General features: G+C 37.9%; 1 protein-coding gene across 1 annotated transcript in view; it reads left to right on the forward strand.

Annotated features, from left to right (window-relative positions):
• Positions 1-23,487, forward strand: part of nlgn3a (neuroligin 3a) — a 180,992-nt gene extending 157,505 nt beyond the window's left edge. Inside the window, exons 5-7 of the mRNA XM_079390521.1 lie at positions 4,981-5,770; positions 21,139-21,745; positions 22,918-23,487. Coding sequence (XP_079246647.1) covers positions 4,981-5,770; positions 21,139-21,745; positions 22,918-23,163 — 1,643 coding nt within the window. The 3' untranslated portion in view covers positions 23,164-23,487. The remainder of the gene's footprint in view (positions 1-4,980; positions 5,771-21,138; positions 21,746-22,917) is intronic.
• Positions 23,488-24,222: the final 735 nt, after the last annotated feature.

Genomic DNA, 24,222 nt, shown 5'->3' on the forward strand with positions numbered 1-24,222 from the left:
AATCAAACGTCAGATATGGTTTGCTCTTTTTAGCTTTGCACCATCTGGCTGATCAGAGGGTGCGCAAAAGGAGGGGTAATATAAAGTTCAATGATTATGTGATCTGTGTGGTGAGCATGAATACTAGCCATGAATAAACTAGCATTCTGTCATGTTGAGATGATGTGGTGCATCTGTGATGACTAGTAAGGTTTGAAACTCTTAGCATACATGAATGCAGATGCTTTTAGCTATGCAAACTTGTTGTTGCATTGTAGTTGCATTCCAAAATGTGTAATTTATAAGGCAAGCATACAGAGCATTATTGGTGCTGCTGTTAGCATAGCTATTAGCAGCGGCAATGGAAGGGATTTCACAGCGGCTGGAGCATTGTGCCTTAGCTTGAACATTGAAGAGATGTTCTTTTCTTAAACTAAAGTTCATTCTTCGAATGTTGACATTCTGATTTCAATATCTTGATGTAATAATGGATTCAAATCCTAATTTTAAAAGGGTCATGAAACTGAGAATCAGATGTAACAATGGATAGATTGACAGATGGAACGAACAAACGATAGAACGAAAAACGATAGAAAAAAAACCTTGCAAACTTTATAAACTAACCTTGAGAAACATAATATAAAAATCTAAGTGCAAAATGCATTTCATGAGCATCATGACCTATAATAGGTGTAATACGTAAGGGCTTACGTACAGATGTTTTATGGTGTTCTTTGTCGCATTAATACTCTATATTAATTTCTCTATATTATGATTATTTTATATACAGAAAGCGATCAAGATTGTTCTCCCCATAATCGCTGGAGCAGTCAATTCAATATCAGCTCAAGTCTATCTGTGATTTGATTTCAGAATTTTTCCAGAAACTCCCGTTATAATCAATGACAGAGTTTAAACTGCTCAGCGAGTATTTTATTTACATCATGTTTTCATTGTGTTAGCTATGATGAAAGTATTTGTGAGACTTCAGAAATTGTGTACCAATAGTAGAATTTCTCAGTAGACATGAATCAGCATAAACTGTAATCAAATAATCAAATACATGAATTTAAATATTTCTGCCTAGCAATTTACTGCGCATTTAGAGCTCAGAAAAGCTGGGCCATTGGAACGAGAGGAAGGGAACAGATAAAGCCTTGGCTTCCCGAGCCCCAGGTGGCCATCTTTCATCCTGCAGCCACCCTGTGAATGCTTTGGAGAGAGAGTCGATATCCTTGACATCTGCTCCCTCGCCCTGGGAGTCTGGCCACTGTCCTGTCCTGAGCGCCTGCAGCGGAGCGAAGAGCTCAGCTATTCTCAGCCTCCAACGCAGACGCGCACACAAATACACGTGTCAGGTGTTAACAGTCTTCCAGCACTGACAGCACACCACCAACACATTCCCCCAACCGCTTCAACAGAAGAGCAATTGCAAAAATGAAAGGTTACGCAGATTACTTGGATTGGAAATATCACAGCCTGCCCATCTGCAAGATGCGAGTCCTGGATATTCCAACTGCCTCAGATTCTCTTCATCGCTTGGCCTCCAGAATGTTATCTTTGGGGAAATTAGGAAACCTAAGTAGTGGGTAAATTTCCTTAGTGTGCAGTGGGCCAACAAAGAAAAGCCTCACTGCAAATCAATTGTGCAGTCAGGTAAGAAAGTGCCCAAAGGAGGATGAAGCAGGGAGTCTCCAAGAAAAACAAGCCCGGTTCGAGCACAAAGGAGAAAAATTACTTTTTTAGACTCTGCGATTCTAAGCCTCACAAACATTTACGAGGCATTCGTAATTATTGAACAGCATGCATATGCTAGCTCACTTGGGTATTTCTAAGTCTCTAGCTGTGTACGCTGCAGAGGGGTGGTAATAGTAATATTGAGTGGTCATTAAGGTGAGAGGGAGGCCAAAACAGTTCTTGCTGCTGGGATGTGTGGTACATTGTGCTACCTACGCACTGCTGAGCCCAGGCTTCTTTGTTGTTGATAAAGAAGGAGTAGGAGTGAAAGTGTAGTTGAAGAATTAGATTCCGTTTGCATGTTCTTATCGGTGATCTAAGCTGTAGAGAGCAGGGGATGTGTTGAAAGGTTCGAGTGATGACATGTGCATGTTAAAAAGTCCTGGAGTCCTGGATCCCAGCACATTCAGATACACATCTCCACACAAATGTGGGTGTAGATTATAGCTGTGAACGTTTCAGCGAAGTGGATGAAATTATGTTGCATTCCTCGGCCCTTGGCCATCTGTGCCCATGTTTGTGCAATGATTAGGTTTAATCATATTCTGTGTTCTGTGTTGCTTTGGCAGCCGTGATTATGTGAGATCAATGCAAACAAACTGAGAAAATATTTAGACCTGAATGGGTTTTGCTGGTTATTAAAGTATTTTAATTAAAGGCTCACACTCTCTAATTGTTCACCATCTTCAAATAATAACAGAAGGCTTCCCATCTTTTTTGAATGTGACTTTATAATAGGTTGTCAATAAATTAAATTAAATTGTATTGTTTTAATTATATGGCACTGTGAAATTATTCACAGATGCATGTATCAATATTTGCTAGAAAAAGACATTATTGTGGCAGATATGTAAAAAAGAGAAAATGTGTCCTTACAATTTAGTATATTGTTTTTATTTCCACATAATTTCCACATCATCGGCCTACAATCCACAACAATTCAATTTGTTTAAACAAAATGTAGAGTTTTGGATCCATTCATACAAAATACATGCTTCAACCTGCATACATTTTATTATTATTATTGGTCTATGTATGATTGAGTTATATGATACCTTGTGTTGCTGTTTTTTTGTGTGTCTTACTCCATGAGCATTGCATTTTAAAGTGCAGCATCAAGTTTAAATGCATTCTCAAGAATTGTGTTTTATTTAGTTTGGCTCTGTTTAGCTGTTTTTGACTCCAAGAACAGACCCTATGTAAACAGCAAAGCTCATTAAAAGTTATTTCACCATAAAATGTTAACCATGAATATAACAGAGGGAAAATAAATCTAATTGGTGGGCAGACATTTGCTCGTTTGCTCCAATCCCTCACTCATTCTTTATAGTGAATACTGCATGGTGTGCTATATACACAGCCGGTTCACAAGCTCATTCATTAATTTCTTATAGTGAATACTGCATAGTGGAATAGAGAGTGATTTCACTGACACTGAAGAGAATAAAAACTAATGCTGTTTGATTTGGTTGTGAAAAGTCAGTGGTCAATGATACACAGCAGCCACATGTGTGTTTAATGTTTGTTTCGTGGTTGTGAAAGGTTCAGTCCCCCTTAGGGTCACTAAGAGGTAGCTTGTTGATGCCCAACCAAGAGTATATCAGGGTATCTTGTTCTAGCTAATCAAAACAGCCTTTCCAGTTGTTCTTTTGTACATTCTGTTTGCAGTAGCCTACTTTGCTTTTGGACAGAAGGGGATGATTTTATTGGTAGATGTTAAATTTTAAAAACAATTTACCTTTTCTTAGAACTAACTTAATAATCAAATTTACTTTTACAAATATTTATTTTCTTAAAGCTATAACTTAACATAAAACCAACAAAATGAAGTCATTTGCATTTGTTGTATGCAAAGTTGTTACCTTCCCAAAAACAGACTAAACAGAGAGATTGTTGGGTAAAATTAAATAAAATCTTAATTAAAATTAAGGAATAAATGTCACTGAAACTAATAAACATTTTAGTCAAAATATTCTTGGTTTATCATATATATATGATAAACTAAACTAGTTGCATATCACATTTAAAAAACTTTAAATATGTTTTTTTTTTTATTTTTATATAAACTGTAATACTGTAAAGTGTATACTTTAGGGATTTAACTTAACCTTGATGCTTTAAGGTGCATTAAGTACAAATGCTGGCTCAATTTAACCCATAGCTGCCATTTTGGGAAAAGAAAAAAAAAGAAACTAGCTGGCTTATTAATTCAGGCTAATATTTAGCTAAATGATTTGCATGGTTTTATATGTTGCAAAATCACCAATATGCATCATAAATATTTTTAGACCTGGATACATTTGTTTTGATGTAACAGCCATTACATTTGCTACAGTATGCTACAATTTTACTTTGACAAAAACAGTTTTTAAAGTAAATGGGTGCCTTCCAGTCCTCTTTTTCAGTCCTCAGTTTCTCTTTTTCACAGTCTGGCCGAAATTATCAGTGGATCCAAAATACATGGTCATATGACAGTAAAAGTGTACAGTTCCCAAGATACAGGGGGTGGGTCAACTTACCCCACTCTTCCCAACTGAAAGACCAGCAAATCAGCTTAGGCTGGTTTCAGCAAAGTAATCAGTTAGCTATCAGGCAAAGCTGGTAGCACTAAGCTAAGGTTGTAGGCTAATGTTTTGTGTACAATCTCATACTGAGTAGCTACTACATTTGCTTTGACCATTAAAAAATATTCTATAGTGTGAATATGGGTAGTATGAATGAAATTCGGATGCACTACATCCGTTATGTTGTCACTTTCAAGTGACATACCAGCATCAGTTTTGTTGCTTCATTGCCATTCAAGGCTCCTCTTACATGGGCTCATGGAATAGTAAAGTATCCACTGAATGCACACTCCAGGATCTCACCACAAGTCGTACTGTAGATCATCTGAGTACTTTTCACCTACTATGAATTTGGACACTTTTTTTGCCATACTGTTTTCTCACAATAACACGGTATGGAAGTTGTCATATTCGGACACAAACTAAGTGATTAGCTACGTTAGCGAAAGCTAATTTAAAATGCAAAGAAAGTGGTTAATTTGTCCATCTAGAGCTTTTTTCATATTATATGGTGCATTAAGACATGAATTTTCATATTTTCATGATAACACTACATCACAATAAATAAGGCCCAGAATATAATTATTCCTTTAATCAAACTATGCTGAAAACATTAAACTCCCAATCCTGCTTTATATTCAAATATTCCTGATGTTAAGCATTGTTTAAAATGCATTTATTTTGTCTCCTCTTGCTGCAGGACTGTTTCATCGTGCCATAATCCAGAGTGGCTCAGCATTGTCCAGCTGGGCCGTCAACTACCAGCCGGTTAAGTACACAAGGCTGCTGGCAGAGAAAGTGGGCTGTAATGTGCTGGACACACTAGACATGGTAGACTGCCTGAGAAAGAAGAGCGCTCGTGAGCTGGTGGAACAAGACATCCAGCCAGCGAGATACCACGTGGCCTTTGGCCCAGTCATTGACGGCGATGTCATTCCCGACGACCCTGAGATCCTGATGGAGCAGGGCGAGTTCCTCAACTATGACATCATGCTGGGTGTCAACCAGGGCGAGGGGCTGCGCTTTGTGGAGAATGTTGTGGACTCTGAAGATGGCGTCTCAGGCAATGATTTCGACTTCTCGGTCTCTGACTTTGTGGACAGTCTTTATGGTTACCCAGAGGGAAAGGATACGCTACGAGAAACCATTAAGTTCATGTACACGGACTGGGCAGATAGAGACAACCCTGAGACACGCCGTAAGACTCTAGTGGCGCTTTTCACTGATCATCAGTGGGTGGAGCCCTCGGTGGTGACGGCAGATCTTCACGCCCGCTATGGGTCGCCAACGTACTTCTACGCCTTCTATCACCACTGCCAGAGCCTAATGAAGCCCGCTTGGTCAGATGCGGCCCACGGAGATGAGGTGCCCTACGTCTTTGGTATTCCCATGATTGGCCCGACTGACCTCTTCCCCTGCAACTTCTCCAAAAATGATGTCATGCTCAGTGCTGTTGTCATGACCTACTGGACAAACTTTGCCAAAACTGGGTAAGTGCCTAACTTACAACATACAAAGTCTGGGGCATATTCCATTATATGATTGTGTGATGCACGATGGCAACTGATTTTTAATTGAACAATCTTTGCTTATTTTCTTTCATAAAGGATGCTTGTGTGGAATTCTAGCTTATCATTAGGCTAGACTGGGGCCTGGAAGAAAATAAAACTGTAATCACGATTAATCGCCTCCAAAACAAAAGTTTTTGTTTACATAATATATTTGTGTGTGTGTGTGTGTGTGTGTGTGTGTGTGTGTGTGTGTGTGTGTATATAAACACACAGACATACAGTATATATTTTGAAATATTTACATGTATAATTTTATATTCATATAATTAATATTCTATTTAAATATATTTAATATATAAACAATGTATTTTTCTGAAATATATACATGCATATGTGTGTGTATTTATATATACATAATAAATACACAGCACACACACATTATGTAAACAAAATCTTTTATTTTGGATGCGATTAATCGCGATTAATCGTTTGACAGCACTAGTTTATATTTAGAGAGAGAGATAAGAAGATAAGCAAAAGTGCTGTTTTCTAAAAATCAACATCAACACAAATATGATATTAATTTTATGCAAAAGTTATTGAACTGTTAGTTACAGAACAGCCCATGGTGGATTGCATCTCTTTAAGATATGAATATAAACAATAATTTTCTCTTGTTCAGAACAATATGCATCTTAATGTTGCTATTGTCTTATTTACTGATATCTGTAACTCAAAATATTACTAGTCGTTGTAATTACATGTCTATGATGACATATAATTATTGTTTTTTAGCAAGCTAGACTGAAGATGGCGAAACTCACTTGCAAATTACAGCCAGTAATCTAATTATTAGCATAACTGTTCATTCATATACAAATAAAAAAATGTCATTCATGCATGATAAACACAATATTTAAAAAAATATTTGCAATGCACATCATCATTCATCTTTGTCCTATATGATGCTGCTGCTGGTTGGACTGTGTGCGAAAATCCTGCATAGCACACCTTTAATATTTCTTAATGAGTTTAATCTCATACAGTAATTATTGATTACCTAATATGGAACAATCTCAGTCTTAAATTCGCTACTTACTGATTGGTTAGCTTAAGGTTGTACTACTCAATTGTCCTGCATGGTTACCTATTATTGATGGATCATTATTCTAAAGTGTTAATATTTTCTGTTTGAGAGATGAAACTCCCTTTGGTGTGGATTTTGTGTTTTGCAACTTTGCGGATCATTTACATGTGCAAACAGCTATTTTACACACTAAAGGAAAGGTCAAATAAAATAAAATAAAATAAAAAAGCATAATAGGTTCCCTTTAAAAGTGTCATGGCCATTTAAATTGGCAGGAATTACTTTTCTAAATTTGGTTAGTTGAATAAATTTACACCTCCTCCAGATCATTACAATACAAAATTCTGTCATCATCTACTCACATTCATATAGCTCAAATACATACGATTTTTTCTTTACTATAGCTGCTCTTTTCTATGAGGTGATAATACAATGCATGACACCTCTGTCAATAGGTTTATTGTATACCATTTTCACTTAAAATTCAGAGGAATCAGAAAATAAATATATAAATAAACAAATAACCGAACGAACGAATGAACGAATGTCCAGATCATTTACTGACAAGGTTGTTAGTAGAGAACTGACACTATGAGCAGGTAGCAAGTGTGTACGATTATCATCGCTGATAATACCAAAATGTGAAATACCAGCCAGTAAATCAGAATGAGCAGTACATTTAAAAAAAAAAAAAAAGCTAACTGAGCTACATCACTTGCGTATCATTGCTCTTTTGTTGGTTTTGATTGCTTACATTGTCCTCATTTGTAAGTCGCTTTGGATAAAAGCACCACTAGTGTGCAATAGAAAGTACATGTATGGTGGGTAGTCTGTTTTTTGTTATCCGTGAGTAAAATCTGTTGAAGAACACAGCATACAGTATGAGTGGGACTTGAGACCCCGTGCAGAGACAATTATCAGTGGAACTTATCGCATTTCTGCCCCTCAGCAATATTGATCAAAACCCCTCTCTTCAGTTGATCACTGCCGTCCCAGGTGACCGCATACTCAACAGCGCCTCCTCCCTCGCTCCCCCTTCTCCTTCCTGCTCAGTCCTGCCCAGAGCACAAAGCATTATAGATCTGTATGAGGAGTGCTTGTAATCAGCTCTTACAACACAAATCTAATTTGACAACTGCTCTTACTGAGAAAAATTGATTGGTCATGCTGCTGCTTCTCCACTTTTACCAGTCACAATAAAAATGACACCCCTTGACATTTATAAATCATTCTTTAACTGTTAAGTGCACACTAGGTGTAGCCAAAAAATAACATACACAGAGTGGAAATGCTAATGCGTGAGTACCGCAGGCAATTTTTTTTACACTGAATACTCAAGTCAACATTCTGCAAGCATATCAGAGAACTTTCCAGAACAACATCTGTCCAGAAAATGTCAAATAAGCTCAAGGGCATGGGGCATTTGTACGCTAAACACTGATTTTCCCACCACAGGGTAATCATTTTCTCAGTTAGACTGCTGGATTTTCGCAGTTTCTCAGAAAAAATAAAAAAAATAAAAATTTAATTGTTTGGTGAGTGGGTTTTGATGTATTTCCTATCTGCTCTGGGTTGACTATATAAATTAATCGATTGTAATCAATCCTCATTTGTGACCCTGGAGCACAAAAGCAGTCTTAAGTCGCTGGGGTATATTTGTAGCAATAGCCAAAAATACATTGTTTGGGTCAAAATTATTGATTTTTCTTTTAAGCTAAAAATCATTAGGATATTAAGTAAAGATCATGTTCCATAAAGATATTTTGTCAATTTCCTACTGTAAATATATAAAAAATGTATTTTTGATTAGTAATATGCATTGCTAAGAACTTCATTTGTACAACTTTAAAGGCGATTTTCTCAATATTTAGATTTTTTTTTTTGCACCCTCAGATTCCAGATTTTCAAATAGTTGTATCTCGGCCAAATATTGTCCGATCATAACAAACCATACATCAATGGAGCGACGCACTGAAGGGCTTATTTCTTTTTTTTAAAAACAGCCAATAGTTTATGCCATGGATGAAAACAGTAAAGATGCATTCACAACCACTTGATGGTTGGGAAAGGAAATAAAGCATGACACACCAACCATGACTTGCTACTTTCGATCGCTTGATGATATATTCAATTTAGAGGACATTCTCATTATAGAGAACATTTTATTGGACAAAAAATACAAACCTGCAAGATGAGTCATCAATATTTGTGGTCTGTTTTGTCATAACACTAAGATTATAAATTGTAAATGTGTATATCTATTAAGTTTGAATTAAATTGATGGCCTCAAAGCTTATTTCCAATGTCTTGAACATATTTTGACGCAAAGGCACAAAACCATGTCCTACCTAGCTTTAAAAACACACAGTTCATAAAATAATCACTCACAGTAGCCTCGACCCCTGCTGCATCCTATCTGCCATTTTAAAAGCATTCTTTCAGAAATACGCAAGATTATTTATTACATGAAAGTCACTGTATCCTCTTGCAGTCATTCATCTAATGGCTTCCAATTGAACTGGCATTATAGAATCCATTTTAAGCACTACTAAGTTTCTGATGTTACTGCCCATAGAGTTGCTCCATTTGTGTGGCTCTATTGTGAGGAGCGGATTATATAGGATACTGCTTAGCAGTCGGCTTGTACAGAGCGAAGGATTAGATGCCAGGATAATGAACCTCTCAATCACATAAACCACACAAATCGTCACTTCCATCATAACCAGCAAACTCTCCGGTTTAGTTCTGATGCATGCTGGGATACAGCCACAAATGTGCACTACAGCATGTGAAGTGTGCTTATAGCTTCTCCATGTGATGACCTAGATAGCACTCCCTAGCATCGCTCTAAACTGGACACTTGTACCCGAGCCAAATACATACATAAATATGGAACCTGGAGTCGAATAGGTGAGCGTTATATTAAGCTTGTGCCACTTGTCAACAGTACGTATCATTCCCTAAAGCGAGATTCTTCTTTCCGCTTCATGGTGCTTACAAGCAATGTTTTCCCCCTGCAGTTGGAATACAGCATGAAAACATCCATTAACTGTGAAATCTAGGTAGAAAGGCATGTTTGACAAAAAACTAGGCTAAGTGAAGTGACAAAGTAACAATGTTTCCTTATTGGATGCCAAGCTTGAGTATGAGGCTAGTTTATATTATATTATATTATGCAAATATTAAAACACATTTATTTAAAGTTATGTATTATGTTAAAATGATATGTTTTTGGCAAAAACCCTGACAAATAAATACGTGGATTATTTGCTGTGGTTACCCCTAATACGTGCAGCCGAAAGTGTGAAAGATCTTAAAATGTTATATAATTATTAACAGAATTATTAGGTAATATAAAACATTTTTAAATTAATAATAATGACTTGTATCCATAGATCCTGAGAAAAACTTTGTACAGCCACTTTTTTGCCACATTATTAAAAAGCATAAATGTCTTCTATTTGAAGAGAGTTTAATAACAAGGTGGTAGGTCTGACAGCTCTCATAATGTGTTGAATCTGTATAAAACAAATTAAAAATGACTTTAGGCGTTATTACATATTTCTTACTCCTAACAAGTCTTTTTGAAGAAAAGTCAAATAGACATTTTATCTGTCTTTGGGAACAATTATTAAAAATCATTCATCTCTGAAATGAATGGAAGAATAGTGGTAAAATGCTGCCAAGTGTAGAACCGTTAAATTGAATTCAAATCTCAAAGGGGTTTTTGGACAGTTTTTTTTTTTTTTTAGCTGATGATTAACATTAAACGTGTAATGCATTAGCACCCTAATTAATTTATCAAGTGTTAACCAGTGGCCATTAGTCCTGCAGAAAAACAAAAGCATCCAAGAACCTTCTTCACATTGATAACTGAATTGTCGGCGCATATCGCCTTTGTTCAGGCTACAAATGGACCTCAAATGCTGCCGTCTGCATTTCTATAGAGATCGTAGCGCTAGCATTTGATGGACAGGGGCTGTTTCCTCTATATTCTTCTACTGTGTCATTCAGCCTCCAGTCAAACAGCCCATGCTGTGCTGAGCCCGAGACGTTGCTGAGCAGAATACTGTTGTGCTTTTCCTTTTGTCCTCCTATTTTCTCTGCATCTCCCTTCATGCGTTCTTGTAACAAGAACACAAGCACTCTCAGAAATGCTGAGGCCTGCTGGGATGAATCTAAAATATATTTCTGTTTGAAAAGCCCATGTTTTTTCATGAAACTGTCCCTTGCCAACATATTGGCAATTCCACTAAAAGAATAAAACATGATTAATCAATAATCAATAAGCCTCGATTAATAAATAAGACTTAGCTGCGCTCGTGCCAGCTTGACCGTAATCGCTCAATGATTTGACACAACCTGCATTTTGTCAATGCATCTGTATTGACGTCTGTCTTATTGAAATTCTGTTGCCTCGACTTTATCTGAATGGCAAGCAGATGCTCATTAACTCACACTGTCTTGTCGTATCTGCCTCTTGATTGTGTAAACAAAAATAATAATTTCAAAGCTGCATCTTAATGAGCGGTACACCCAAACAGTCTCTTGAACATCAGTTGACCCTGCACCCAAGGCCAAGTCTATCTCTTTCTCTGTCTTTGAGCTAAACTGCTTCCCGCATCCGCTTCTTTTGTCGTTCCTAGACCTCAGCGAGTCCAATCACGAAAAAAAAGGGATTGTGTAGCAGTCTTCTCAATTAAATCAGCACTTGGTAAATGTAGGAAACATCTTGTCAATATGCAGATTTGGTTTGGAGAAGGTAAGGAAGGATCCCTGGATGCTCATGATGAAGAGGGTGCACTGCATGTTGAATGTAATGAGTTGAAGCATCATCTGAGAAGAGCTGATCAGCGCCGGACAGGAGTCAGGACACATGTTGACCATCACTCACCTCATCCATCTGATCAATAGCAGTCATAATGAAGAGTGCACAGGGGCCCGCGTCCTGCAGCTACCTGTATTACTTCAAAACCATTGCCTTCTTTTAGGCTTACTGATGGAAAATCTCCCTGACAGTGATGTAGAGATGTTCTGATACATTTCTACATCTTTTTTGTGCATTATATATTTGAGCCTAATTTTATAAACAAATAAACACTTTAAAAAGTGTTGATTGCCCATGTAAAAGTCACCATTACAATGCTGGGGTTGGATGACAGTTTCTGAATACATTTTAGTGTGCTGCTACGCAGTTGCTCAGGTATCCTGGATGTTTACTAGGGTTAGTTACTGCCTTCCAAGAGTACATTTTACAGAATTAATACTTAGGGCCAGTTTTACCAAACAGGGCAAATTAGCGAGAGAGAGCAATTCCAAAACAGCGCCGATGGGAGTGGAAATTTCTGTGGGTGATTTACTGAAAACCGCCACATTAAAGAACACAGACACAACATCTCATTTATATATCGACCAACACAATATACCAAGCGCAGCCCAAATTAGCGTGGTCGCAAATAAAGAAATAAAGAAGCCACAGTATGTTGAAAAGAACAGGAGGCCAAAACACGAAGAGTTCCAAGAATTTTTGATAAACCTATTTTCGGATAAAATAGGTGTTCTTCTGTTTCTCTGTTCTCTGCGGTGCCTCCTCTAGCAACAATAAGTGCAGCCATTTCAAGCGCAAAATAGTTTAAGACATGCTTTTTTGGGGGCGTTAAATAATCACGCAAATACCAGTATTTTGACGAGCGCAAACATTAGTAACATGTTGCGTGATTCATTTGAATACTTTCCTCCCACACATTTTGCACCTCAAAGGGGAACTTCTAAAAATGCATATTCAATAAGGTCAGGTGCAAAAATAACCGTGTCCACGCCTTTTCAGCGTGGAGCAAAAGTAGACAGGTCTAAGATGTTAATTATTCCTCAATATTAACTTTGTTAAAGTGATTAAAAAAAAAATCAATATAATAGCAATTTCATACTCACAATCATGCTTTTGCTCTAAATATAGTCATCCATTCACATTCCTAACCCTAAGTATGAGTAATAGTAGCCTTATCAAACACCACTAATTATCTTTTTTCTTGTTCTGTGAGGAATTGAGGAAGTAGTGTGGAATTAATCATTAACCAGCCACTGACTCCCTGAACTTTAAGCAACAGCGGTTTTTAACTTTATGGCCTGAACAGCAAGGTTCTTTGAGAGCAACCTCTCTCTCTGTCATGCTGTTTTATGTTATATATTCTATCTGCTGACCTTGAGAACGGCAAAGAGAGATAAGAAAAACTCTAAATGTAACACTGCATCTTTCAAAAGCAAAGCCATCTGTGTGTGGACCTTGTAAGATGAAAAACCACATGAAGCAGTGCACACTATCTCCTGTATTTATAAATAACTCCAAATCTTTCAAATTAAAAGTGCATACACTACCTTGAGTTATACTCAGTGCTATTCAGTTGAAGATTGAGTTTTCGTTTAAATAAGTGACCCTGGCCAAAGCACGGTAAGACACAGTGGAAACAGAGGCTTTTATGATGCCCCATTGGATTTGGTGTCTCTATGTCCACAGCCATCAAAGCGCTGCAAATTAGACTGATGAATAACCAATGCAGCCCCGTCAAATTAACTCTGACTCGTTTTCACCTTGACATATTTATTAGATTTATTCTGCTAGCACACCAAAACTTGATTTAAGGTATCATTCAGGTTGATAAAAAAAAGTGCACAATAATTTAATACTAAGGGGTTTAAAAGTACGAACAATTAGCCTTAACAAACACCACTAATTAAAAATAGTAAAATAAATTAATGAATTAAATAAAAATATATATATAAATAAATCCTCACTAACAGTGGAATTTTTTCCAGTCCTAATTTGTTAGTAGGAAACTAGAATATCGCACTGCTAAGATCGGATCCTTTCACAAAAATATCTTCAGACAGACCTCTCCCTTTGATGTTAGGATGGTGTTTAGGAAGTCCAACCTAGTTTCAGAATCTCAATGTTCGTGGAGTAGTTTCCTCTCAGGGCCTGAGATCTGAATGAGTGGCGCTGATAGAGGCTGAAGTACTGCTTCACTGGGCAAGCCCAAGTGGCCTGAACCGTAGAAATATTTGAGCGGTTTAGGAGCTGATTTGAGTGGGCGACCTGACAGAACACCGTCAGCTAATTCTCCGTTTGCACATACGCTGCCCAGATTGTGGGTTAGTGGGATGAATGGGGCACCATCTCGGCCACCGGGGAGGAAAACACTTATTATACATTATTGACATAGGTATGGTTGCCTACTGTGACAAAGACGGTGGACTTGCAGTTTATTATACAACTAGTATTAGTGCTGTCAAATGATTAATCGCGATTAATCGCATCCAAAATAAAAGTTTTTGTTTACATAATATATGTGTGTGTACTGTGTATATTTATTTTGTATATATAAATACACACACATGCATGTATATATTTAAGAAAAATATTTGTACATTAAATATTTATATATATATATATATATATATATATATATATATATATATATATATATTATAAATTATATAAATATAAATATATCCATGCAAATACATGTAAATATTTTCAAAATATATACTGTATGTGTGTGTATTTATATATACATAATAAATATACACAGTACACACACATATATTATGTAAACAAAAACTTTTATTTTGGATGCGATTAATCGCGATTAATCATTTGCCAGCACTAATTATTATATACTATACAATATGTCATGGTCAAAATCCAAATATTCAATCAGGGTTATTATAGTTAACTAAAATAAAATGTTTAACTTTTTTTAAGTTTATTACTATCGTTATTATTATTTTTATTATAAATATTAATAATAATAGTTTTAATACATCAAGTTAAACTAAATAAAATTGAAAAATGTTGCCGTGGCAACTATCTGAAATAATAATAATAATTTAACAAAAATGTAAACAAGAAATGAAAACAAATTCTAATGAAAATGAAAACAAATTCTAAATATTAATAAAAAACTATAATAGTATCTCAATGATAATAAAATAACACTGGTCCAATAAATGAGGCTAACAAATCCAAAATGACAGACAAAATATGCAAGAGATCAGTAAGATAACCAAAACATGAGCTCAGTAAGAACAGGCATAACTGCAGGAAAAATGAGACTTCACAAACATTGAATGACTCAGACTGCCTTATATCGGAGCCCCTCCCCTTCAAGGTTAACAAAAAGAAGCATAACGCCGCAGTACACTGGCAAGGAGACAAGAAACCTTAAACAAGAGGCCTTTTTTAATGTCAATGAAGAAGTGTCTTCAATACTGTAAATGAACTGCTTTTGTGAGGAAACAACACACAATCCACAGACGTTTTGGCTAATCTTCTGTTTTCCAGTATTCTTTTGGAGTTTGTCCCTAATGTTGGAAATCACATTTCTAAGCTGTCAGTTTATGTTTTTGAAATGTTGTTTTTTTTTTTAGATTGCTCATTATTTGAGATTGCATTCATGTGCATATCACAAATGGTGCTGTAAGGGTTACACGCTAAAACCAATTACATTTAATACAAAAAATTTTTTTTAGAAATATCCCTAACCTTAAGTGTGATCATTAGTACTTGTGCTGTCCGGTAACACTACAGATACTATTCATCTTCATTTACATCAACACATTAATCTCGAGCTAAACCCTCACGTGTGAAACGCCCACACAAAGTATGTCATCAGTGCAGATCAAAAGCCTCTGAAGACACATCTAAAACATCACAACTGACCCAGCCGCAAACACAAATATGCTGTGTCATGCAAGTCGATTGACCATTATGAGAGCGTTCCTATTAAGCGAGAAAGCCCCAGGTACACCGACTGCCACTCGCACACCACGCAGCAAGAATTCATATATATGCTGCGCCGCTGCGGCTTCATTGATGTCCTGTTCTCTGGCATGTTGCACCATGGCAGATCAATATGACCTTACCTCTGCTGCCTGCTTCTTTGAAACTTAATTACTGATATTCAGCTACAAAGTCATCATGGTCCGGATGCCAATATTCATTGGGGATCATTACCAGCCTAATAAAACTGGGTATTTATCGGCTTCTGAGCTGACATTCAACCTATTTCCATTTACTTCTCTGCTTGCAGAGGCACAGACAAGAGAAAAAGCACACAAAAAAAACATAAAAGCATGTTATTTGTCTTAAATTTGTCTAGCTCTTTTATTTTTACTTTCAGATACACTTGATTTTCTGCACAGGTGTCTCAGCATAGACCAATGACTCTTAAAAATAAAGGTGCTTCACTATGCCATAGAAGAAACTTCTAAATGGTTCCATAAAGAACCTTTAAAAGGAATAGTTCACCCAAAAATGAAAATTTGATGTTTATCTGCTTACCCCCAGGGCATTCAAGATATAGGTTTCTTCAGTAGAACACAAACAAAGATTTTTAACTCAAACCGTTGCAGTCTGTCAGTCATTTAATGGCAGTCAATGGGCTCCACGGCTTTGAGAGTCAAAAAAACATACACAAACAAAACCAAATTAAACCCTGCGGCTCGTTACGATTCATTGAGGTCTTTAGACACGAAACGATTGGTCTGTGCAAGAAACTGAACATTCTTTCTATTGTTTTTTACCTCTGATCCACCGCAATGTCCAACTGTCCTGAGTGCGTTCACATTCAAATGGACCATTGACACTCTATCTACAATCTCAATTAGCAGTGTCAATGGTCCATTTGAGAGATAAGCGGCGGTAATGCACTTATAAGTCTGCAATTCACCGTAAAGCAAGAAGAAGGCGCATCACGCGCCGGATGTTGTGAACGCAATCAGGACAGTTGGACATTGTGGTGGATCAGAGGTAAAAACATGATATAAATACTGTTCAGTTTCTTGCACAGACCGATCATTTCGTGTCTAAAGACCTCAATGTATCGTCACAAGCCTCAGGGTTTAATTTGGTTGAATTTGTGTATGTTTTTTTTACTCTCAAAACTGTGGTGCCCATTGACTGCCATTATATGACTGACAGACTGCAACGGTTTCAGTTAAAAATCTTTGTTTGTGTTCTGCTGAAGAAGCAAAGTCACCTATATCTTGGATGTCCTGGGGGTAAGCAGATAAACATCAAATAAAAATTTTTGGGTGAACTATCCCTTTAACATCTGAAGAACATTTAATTCAGTTCTTTATGGCAAAAGAAGGTTCGTCAGATTATAAAAAGGTAAGAAAGAGATGGTTCTTTAAAAGAACCTTTGACTGAATGGTTCTTTGTGGAACCAAAAATGGTTCTTCTATGGCATCGCTTGAAGAACCTTTTAAGCGCCTTTATTTTTAAGAGTGTACTGTTGTAGATGACACGACTCTACGAATTTACAACACACAATAGATCAAAAGAATATAATTTGATCTATAATGATCTATATAATTTTTATATAGCTTTTTGCATCTTCTGCAATGTATGATGTGAAGCTGCACCGGAATTTCAGTTGGTGCTCACACCACAATTTAATACAGCACGAGAGAGGCGATCAACAAAAAAATTCCAGACATTATTTTGTTTACCCTAAGTGTGTGAGCGGCATCAAGATGCTCGATTTCATGAGGGCAAACACAACTTTTCAAACATGATTCGATAAAGTAACTACTTTGACACAGCAGTTCTAGACAGATGGTAAGAGCTATCATCAAATTCTAAAATATATTAATATTAATGCGGTTGAATTGAATTATATAATAACACATGGACCTACAGTGTCATTCTTTCTGAATGTTATTATTGTGGTGTTTGTGCATTTTCTGATAGGACTCTTTCCACATATATGCAAAGGTGGTACTTAGCTTAAAAAATCTTGGCAAACAGACAAACAGCTGCCATCTTGACTTGTTGTCACTTTTCATCCACTGTCAATTCCAAAACATTGGCGACAACGACTGTCCCTTCAGTTTGGAATTGAACGACTCGCTCGAGGGCACACTAGTGATTTAGTTTAGTTTAGTTCATTTGTTTACAGGAGCAATGCATGGCTGTAAATGTGCCAGAATTAGCCAAAGAGGCTATTTTTCATCTGATATCTGTGACCGTTAAGTTCATGGGATGTCTCTTCATTAGATCGAGTCTGAAACATTGGTGCATTGTCTCATCTAGCAGTATTTTATCACAGATGAGGGGTCAAGGTTTAGCTGGTTAGCATGTCCCTGTTAGCTCCCGTTTGTTGAATCATCATGTGGCAGGAAAAAACATATTCCTTCATTGACAGTCATTCAAAAAATGACTTCTGATAAAATCATTTTTTATGTAGTATTTATTGCCCAATTTTTTAAGAGCTCTTAAAAGTTTAGGATAGTCACTAGTGGAGCTAAAAGACAACAAGTAGATGTGTGATTATTTGGATGCCATATGTTCATACAGACGATAAGTCCATAGTACCTTGGAGATTGGACACCTTCTGTGAGTTTGTAATATCAGTTGGAGAAACAGTGACCCCTGGAGGCTAAAGAGTAATACTACACACACACACACACACACGAGGGCCCATGGCCAGCTTCCCCCCTTTAGTGTTTAGATTAATATCGTCCACTTTCTATCAGCACACTCGCTGTTAATGCAATCTGCACTGCTTTCCCAAAGCAATTAACGGAATGGATGCACTGCTGTTGTTTTATCAAAAACAAGTTGCATCCTGAAGCACATCTCGGCTGTTGATTTATTCATTTGTGTTTCACTTTAAAAGCCTCTGGCCCATCTCTTTTTTATAGAGAATGAGCCGAGGATGCGTGAAGCCCAGCAGGCAGAGGTGCTTAGAGATATGAGCTGTAACGTAATGTCACACAGGGGAGAAATAGAAAATGATGATTTGGAAGAAATGCCAGGCAGCTTTATACAAGAAGGTGAAACAAGACAGATAGTAGTGCAGTGGTGAGGAGGAACGTCAGTGGACGCAAAATTATTTTGTTGATTAGTGCAAACTCCAGGGGTTGATATGCGAAAGGATGCGAGCTGTTTGTGTCTTTATGCATGCTTAGCCTGACCAAGACGAAAGGTATTGATTTACTGAAAAGAATAAAGAAGTGTGTTTATTTTCCTGCTGGAGATTGTATGAAGTATGATCATGATAATAGTAAATTGTCATTTAGCAGATGTCTTAATCCAGTTGTTCTGAAAGAGTCAGTGTCCAATCCTTCTTCTGGGGGACCAATGTCTTGTTGAGTTTAGCTCCAATCTGCGCAGAGACACGTCCCTGGAAGTTTGTAGTAATCCCAAACTTGATTACGATCGGAGATAAACTCTGCTGGATTGTGGCCCTCCAGGAACAGGATTAGACACCCCTGCCTTACAGTATCCTGAGGTTGAGGATTGCACAACACTGGTGAATTTAAAGGTATACTCCACCCCAAAATGAAACTTTTGTCAATATTCACTTACCCCCATGTCGTTCCAAACCTGTAAAAACTTTGTTTATCCTCGGAACACAATTTAAGATATTTTGGATGAAAACCGGGAGGCTTGTGACTGTCCCATTGGCTGCCAAGTAAATTACACTGACAAGGTCCATAAAAGTATGAAAAGCATCATCAAAATAGTCCATCTGCCATCAGTGGTGCAATCAGAATTTTATGAAGCAGCGAGAATACTTTTTGTACGCAAAGAAAATAAAAATAATGACATTTCTTCAACAATTTATCTCCTCTCTGTCTCTCTGTGTCAGAGATGAATTGTTGAATAAATGTCATTATTTTTATTTTCTTTGCGTACAAAAAGTATTCTCGTCGCTGTATTAAATTCAGATTGAACCACTGATGGCAGATGGACTATTTTGATTATGTTTTTTATACTTTTATGGACCTCGACAGTGCAATTTACTTGGCAGTCAATGGGACAGTCACAAGCCTCCCACAGCCATCCAAAATATCTTAAATTGTGTTCTGAGGTCGAACAAAGCTTTTACGGGTTTGGAACTACATGGACGTAAGTGATTAATGACAAAATTTTCATTTTGGGGTGGAGTATCCTTTTAACCAACAGCTTAACAAGGATAGTTGTGATAAAAATTCTGCTATCTTTTTCTCACCCTCATATCATTCCAAAGCTGTATGAGCGGGGTGTCAAACACAGTTCCTGGAGGGCCACCGCCCTGCAGAGTTTAGCATCAACCTTAAATGCACCTGATCCAGCTAATCAAGTCCTTCAGACTCATTAGTGACCCTGGACCACAAAACCAGTCATAAGGGTCCATTTTTCGAAATTGAGCTTTATAAATCACCTGAAAGGAGAATAAATAAGTTTTCCATTAATGTATGGTTTGTTAGGATAGGACAATATTTGGCTGAGATACAACTATTTGAAAATCTGGAATCTGATGGTGCAAAAAAATCTAAATATTGAGAAAATCTCCTTTAAAGTTGTTCAAATGAAGTTCTTAGCAATGCATATTACTAATCAAAAATGAAGTAAATAATTGGGGGCGGGGGTTTATGTGAATGCATCTCTGAGGGGAACTGACTGTCTTTAGAAACATGTAGATGGTATTTTCTTTTCATCTTCTCTCTGTTTAATGCACATGAAAGTAGTACTTATAAGAGCCAAGGAACCAAGGAAATGCTGTATTTGTCATGCATGTCATAAGTGCCTCCTGCTGTCAGAATTTTGAATCCTCATGCAGCCTGTCTGCCTTTATACAGGTATATATATATATATATATGCATTTGAAGCAAATTGACTTGTTCTGACAAATTATGCTACATATAACTATAACTAAGTCAATTTGCTTCAAATGCTTTTTTCTGTACAAGGTGCATTTTCTGCTGGAAACATGCTGATATTTCTTTAAAAGAGAGAGAGAGAAAGAGCACAGGCAAAGTCTTAGTTTATATGAAGAGATTTATTTATTTATTTATTTATCTTTTTGGGACTTTTGTTTTAAAATTTCACTTTGTTTTTGTTATTTGACATTTCACATATTTAAATTTCACAAAGAAGTATGCATTATTTTTTCTGAAGAATAATAAAATGGCACTTTTTCATTTAAATTTTGTATTAAAAAAAAATGGTGAGAAAGTCATATCTTGAATCACATCACTGTATGCTTTCACTGAAAAAGAGCAGCATAAATGTTCAGCAAAACAACTTATTTTGCATTCCACAAAAAAAAAGAAAAGAAAATCGCACAGGTTTGGGAACAAATGAATGGTGCATAAATGCTGATAGAATTTTCATTTTTGGGTGAAGTATTGCTTGAACTCTAGCAATGACACTTTACATGAAAAACCTTCTCAGTTTAGTTTATTTATTCATCTTCTATCTGTTTTGCAGAGATCCCAACAAACCAGTGCCTCAGGACACCAAGTTCATCCACACTAAGGCCAATCGCTTCGAAGAGGTAGCCTGGTCCAAATACAACCCGCAAGACCAGCTGTACCTGCATATCGGCCTCAAGCCTCGAGTCCGTGATCACTACCGCGCCACTAAAGTGGCCTTCTGGAAGCACCTGGTCCCTCATCTGTATAACCTTCACGACATGTTCCACTACACCTCCACCACCACCAAAGTGCCACCACCCGAGACGACCCAGAACTCCCTGTCCACCAAACGTCCCAACGGCAAAGCCTGGCCGTTCAACACCAAGCGGCCTCCAATGTCTCCGGCCTACAACAGCGAGAGCGGGAAGGAGCAGTGGAATGGAGAAGAGGAGCCAGGCCCTCTGGTGGTGGAGAACCCACGGGATTACTCCACCGAGCTGAGCGTAACCATCGCAGTGGGAGCTTCGCTGCTGTTCCTCAACGTTCTGGCGTTCGCCGCTCTGTACTACCGCAAGGATAAGCGCCGACAGGAGCAGCACCCGCAGCCCAGCTCTCCACGAGCCACCACCGCCAACGACGTGAACCGGCATGCCCCTGAAGAGGAGATCATGTCCCTGCAGGTCAACCAGACGCACCACGCATAATGCATATTAAAGTAGTATTTATAAGCGCAGGACTGATTTGCTGACATTGGTAACCAAGGAAATGCTGTATTTTTTATGTCATAAACTGCTGTCAGAGAGTAAATTTGCATCCTCATGCAGCCCATCTGCTTTTATGTAGTTTTAGGCCCTGATCAGACAGAACGTGTTTTCTGCAGTGAGAGGCGCCTTTTTTCATTGTTTTCTATTGGCAGTGAGCATTTTGCATGCAGTTTATGCACCCCAGCCGCCTCTCGTTTTAGCCGCCTGCTGCGCCTCGTGTTTTTGCGGGAGCGTTCTGAGCGCCTGACGTTGCGTTTCCACTGGCACGTAGCGGGCGTTTTCAATTCATTTCTTTGGAAGTTGAGCTAAAATGCGCAGTGAGCTTCACGCGGTGCATTATGGGATTGAAAGCGGCTCAGAGAAAGCGTTGAGAGAGGCAGAGAGCGTCAAAAAGTTTGAGCATCCCTCGATTTTAGGCAAATATAGAGCGAAAAACGCCAGGCAACAACCAATCGCCGTTAAAAGAAGAAGAAGACATGCAAACAGGGTATAAATGTAGTTTTCAGAGGTGTGCTCTGCCCTAAATTTGACACGCCCCAAAGCAGTGGCGTTGTAGCGTTGCCAGCGGTGCTGAGCGCAGATTTGATGCTGCACCGTAAAGTTGAAAAAAAGCAACTCTGAGCAGAAAAGCGCCTGACATCATTCACATTTTTTTTCCATTGTCCAATCGAATGAATGGAGAGGCAGGCCTTCCATTGTGGTGATGAAAGTTTACAGTTGCTTAGAAAGTCCAGAGACTGCAATGATGGAGGAGAAATTTTGGTGTCTGTCTGTATTTTTTAAGGTTTTGCTAATCTGACAGTTTACTTAACAGCAAAAACCAAAGATTTTAGACCGCTCGCGCTATAGTCCTTTGATTAGACTGACAGAAGTCAGGACAGCAGATTTGGTGGTTGCCTAGCAACATAAAAAAACGCAATGCGCTGCCCTTTTTTAAAAGTCACCCAAAAAAAGAAGGTTTTCAGACCTAAAAAACGTGTTTGGTCTTATGTAGCATAATTTGTCAGAACAAGTCAATTTGCTTCAAATGCATTTTCTGTACATTTTCTGCTGGAAACATGCTGATAAAAAAATAAATGTCCCTGCAGGTCAACCAGAGGCACCATGAGTGCGACGCAGGGCCGCCCGGAGACCCCTTACGGCTCGCTTCGCTTCCCGACTACACGCTGACTCTGCGGCGTTCACCTGACGATATCCCACTCATGACGCCCAACACCATAACCATGATCCCCAACTCGCTGGTGGGCATGCCCAACCTACATCCATACAACACCTTCACAGCTGGCTTCAACTCCACCGGCCTGCCACACTCCCACTCCACCACGCGTGTATAGCTTTATGGCCATCCGACAAGCGGTAGGGATGGGGGAAGAGTCTTTGGCTTCAATGAAAACACTGAAGCGAGAGGAGGGGGTTCAGGACGATGGCGGAAACTAAAAGATTTGAATAGACTTTTGCAAAAAGCAGTGACAAGTTCTTTCCAGATGTCAAGTTGTGCAAACCTGCCAAAACAGAACTGCTCTCTTTCCTTTGAAAAGGGACGAGCGTTTCAAGCAGTATTTTTTGTAATCATCGTTTTAAAAGAAAAGAAAGAAGCGCCTTTTTAAGCAGAATCGGGCGAATGGGGCGATCACTTTTTTCTTGAATAAATAACACAGAAAAACACAAAAAAAAAACAAATACAAAGGAAAGTGCATTTTATTTCCCATCACATGCTTTTGTGGGAAACATGTTTCAAAACAGTGGCCTCTAAGGTGACATCTGCATAATATTGTTTGCTTTGCTTTTCAATTTCTTTTCAATGCCTTATAAAGAGCTGTTTTTTCTCTTAATTTGACGATCTTTCTCTGAGATGTGTCTGATGCGGTCTGACTCGAGCAGTTGGATTCCAGGAAGCATTAGACAGACGACAAATATGGAAAGCGGTGGATTGAAATGGGAACTGCAACTCATTTTCCAGTTGCATAAGCTCACATGTGGTGTTTTAACTTTTTTTCTTGATTCCACTGAAAGTCTTTTGTTTGAAACTTTTCCATTGGACAAGACTGGAGATAAAGACTTTTAAAGTTACTGTAAGTGTTTTGTTTAAAGAAACGTGCATCTTTTACAACAAAATTATCTATAAGCTCCTGTGTCAAATTCCCATGAAATGCACACGTACACACAACGCTCAGAGCACTGTTTGACTGGTGTGTGTGTGTGTGTGTGTGTGTGTGTGTGTTGGATTGCCTTTGCCATGTTTTCTGTTATATATTTGTGTGATGGGGGTGGGGGGCTTCTTTACCACTACGTCGATTTTGTTCACCACAAATAGTGTTTCAGCTGCGTCTATTGTCGTCTGTCTTTGCGAAATAGAACTTTTTGTTATTTTAAAAAAGCTACATATGTCTAAT

This window comes from Barbus barbus (assembly GCF_936440315.1).
Source record: "Barbus barbus genome assembly, chromosome: 33".
Taxonomy (NCBI): Eukaryota; Metazoa; Chordata; class Actinopteri; order Cypriniformes; family Cyprinidae; genus Barbus; species Barbus barbus.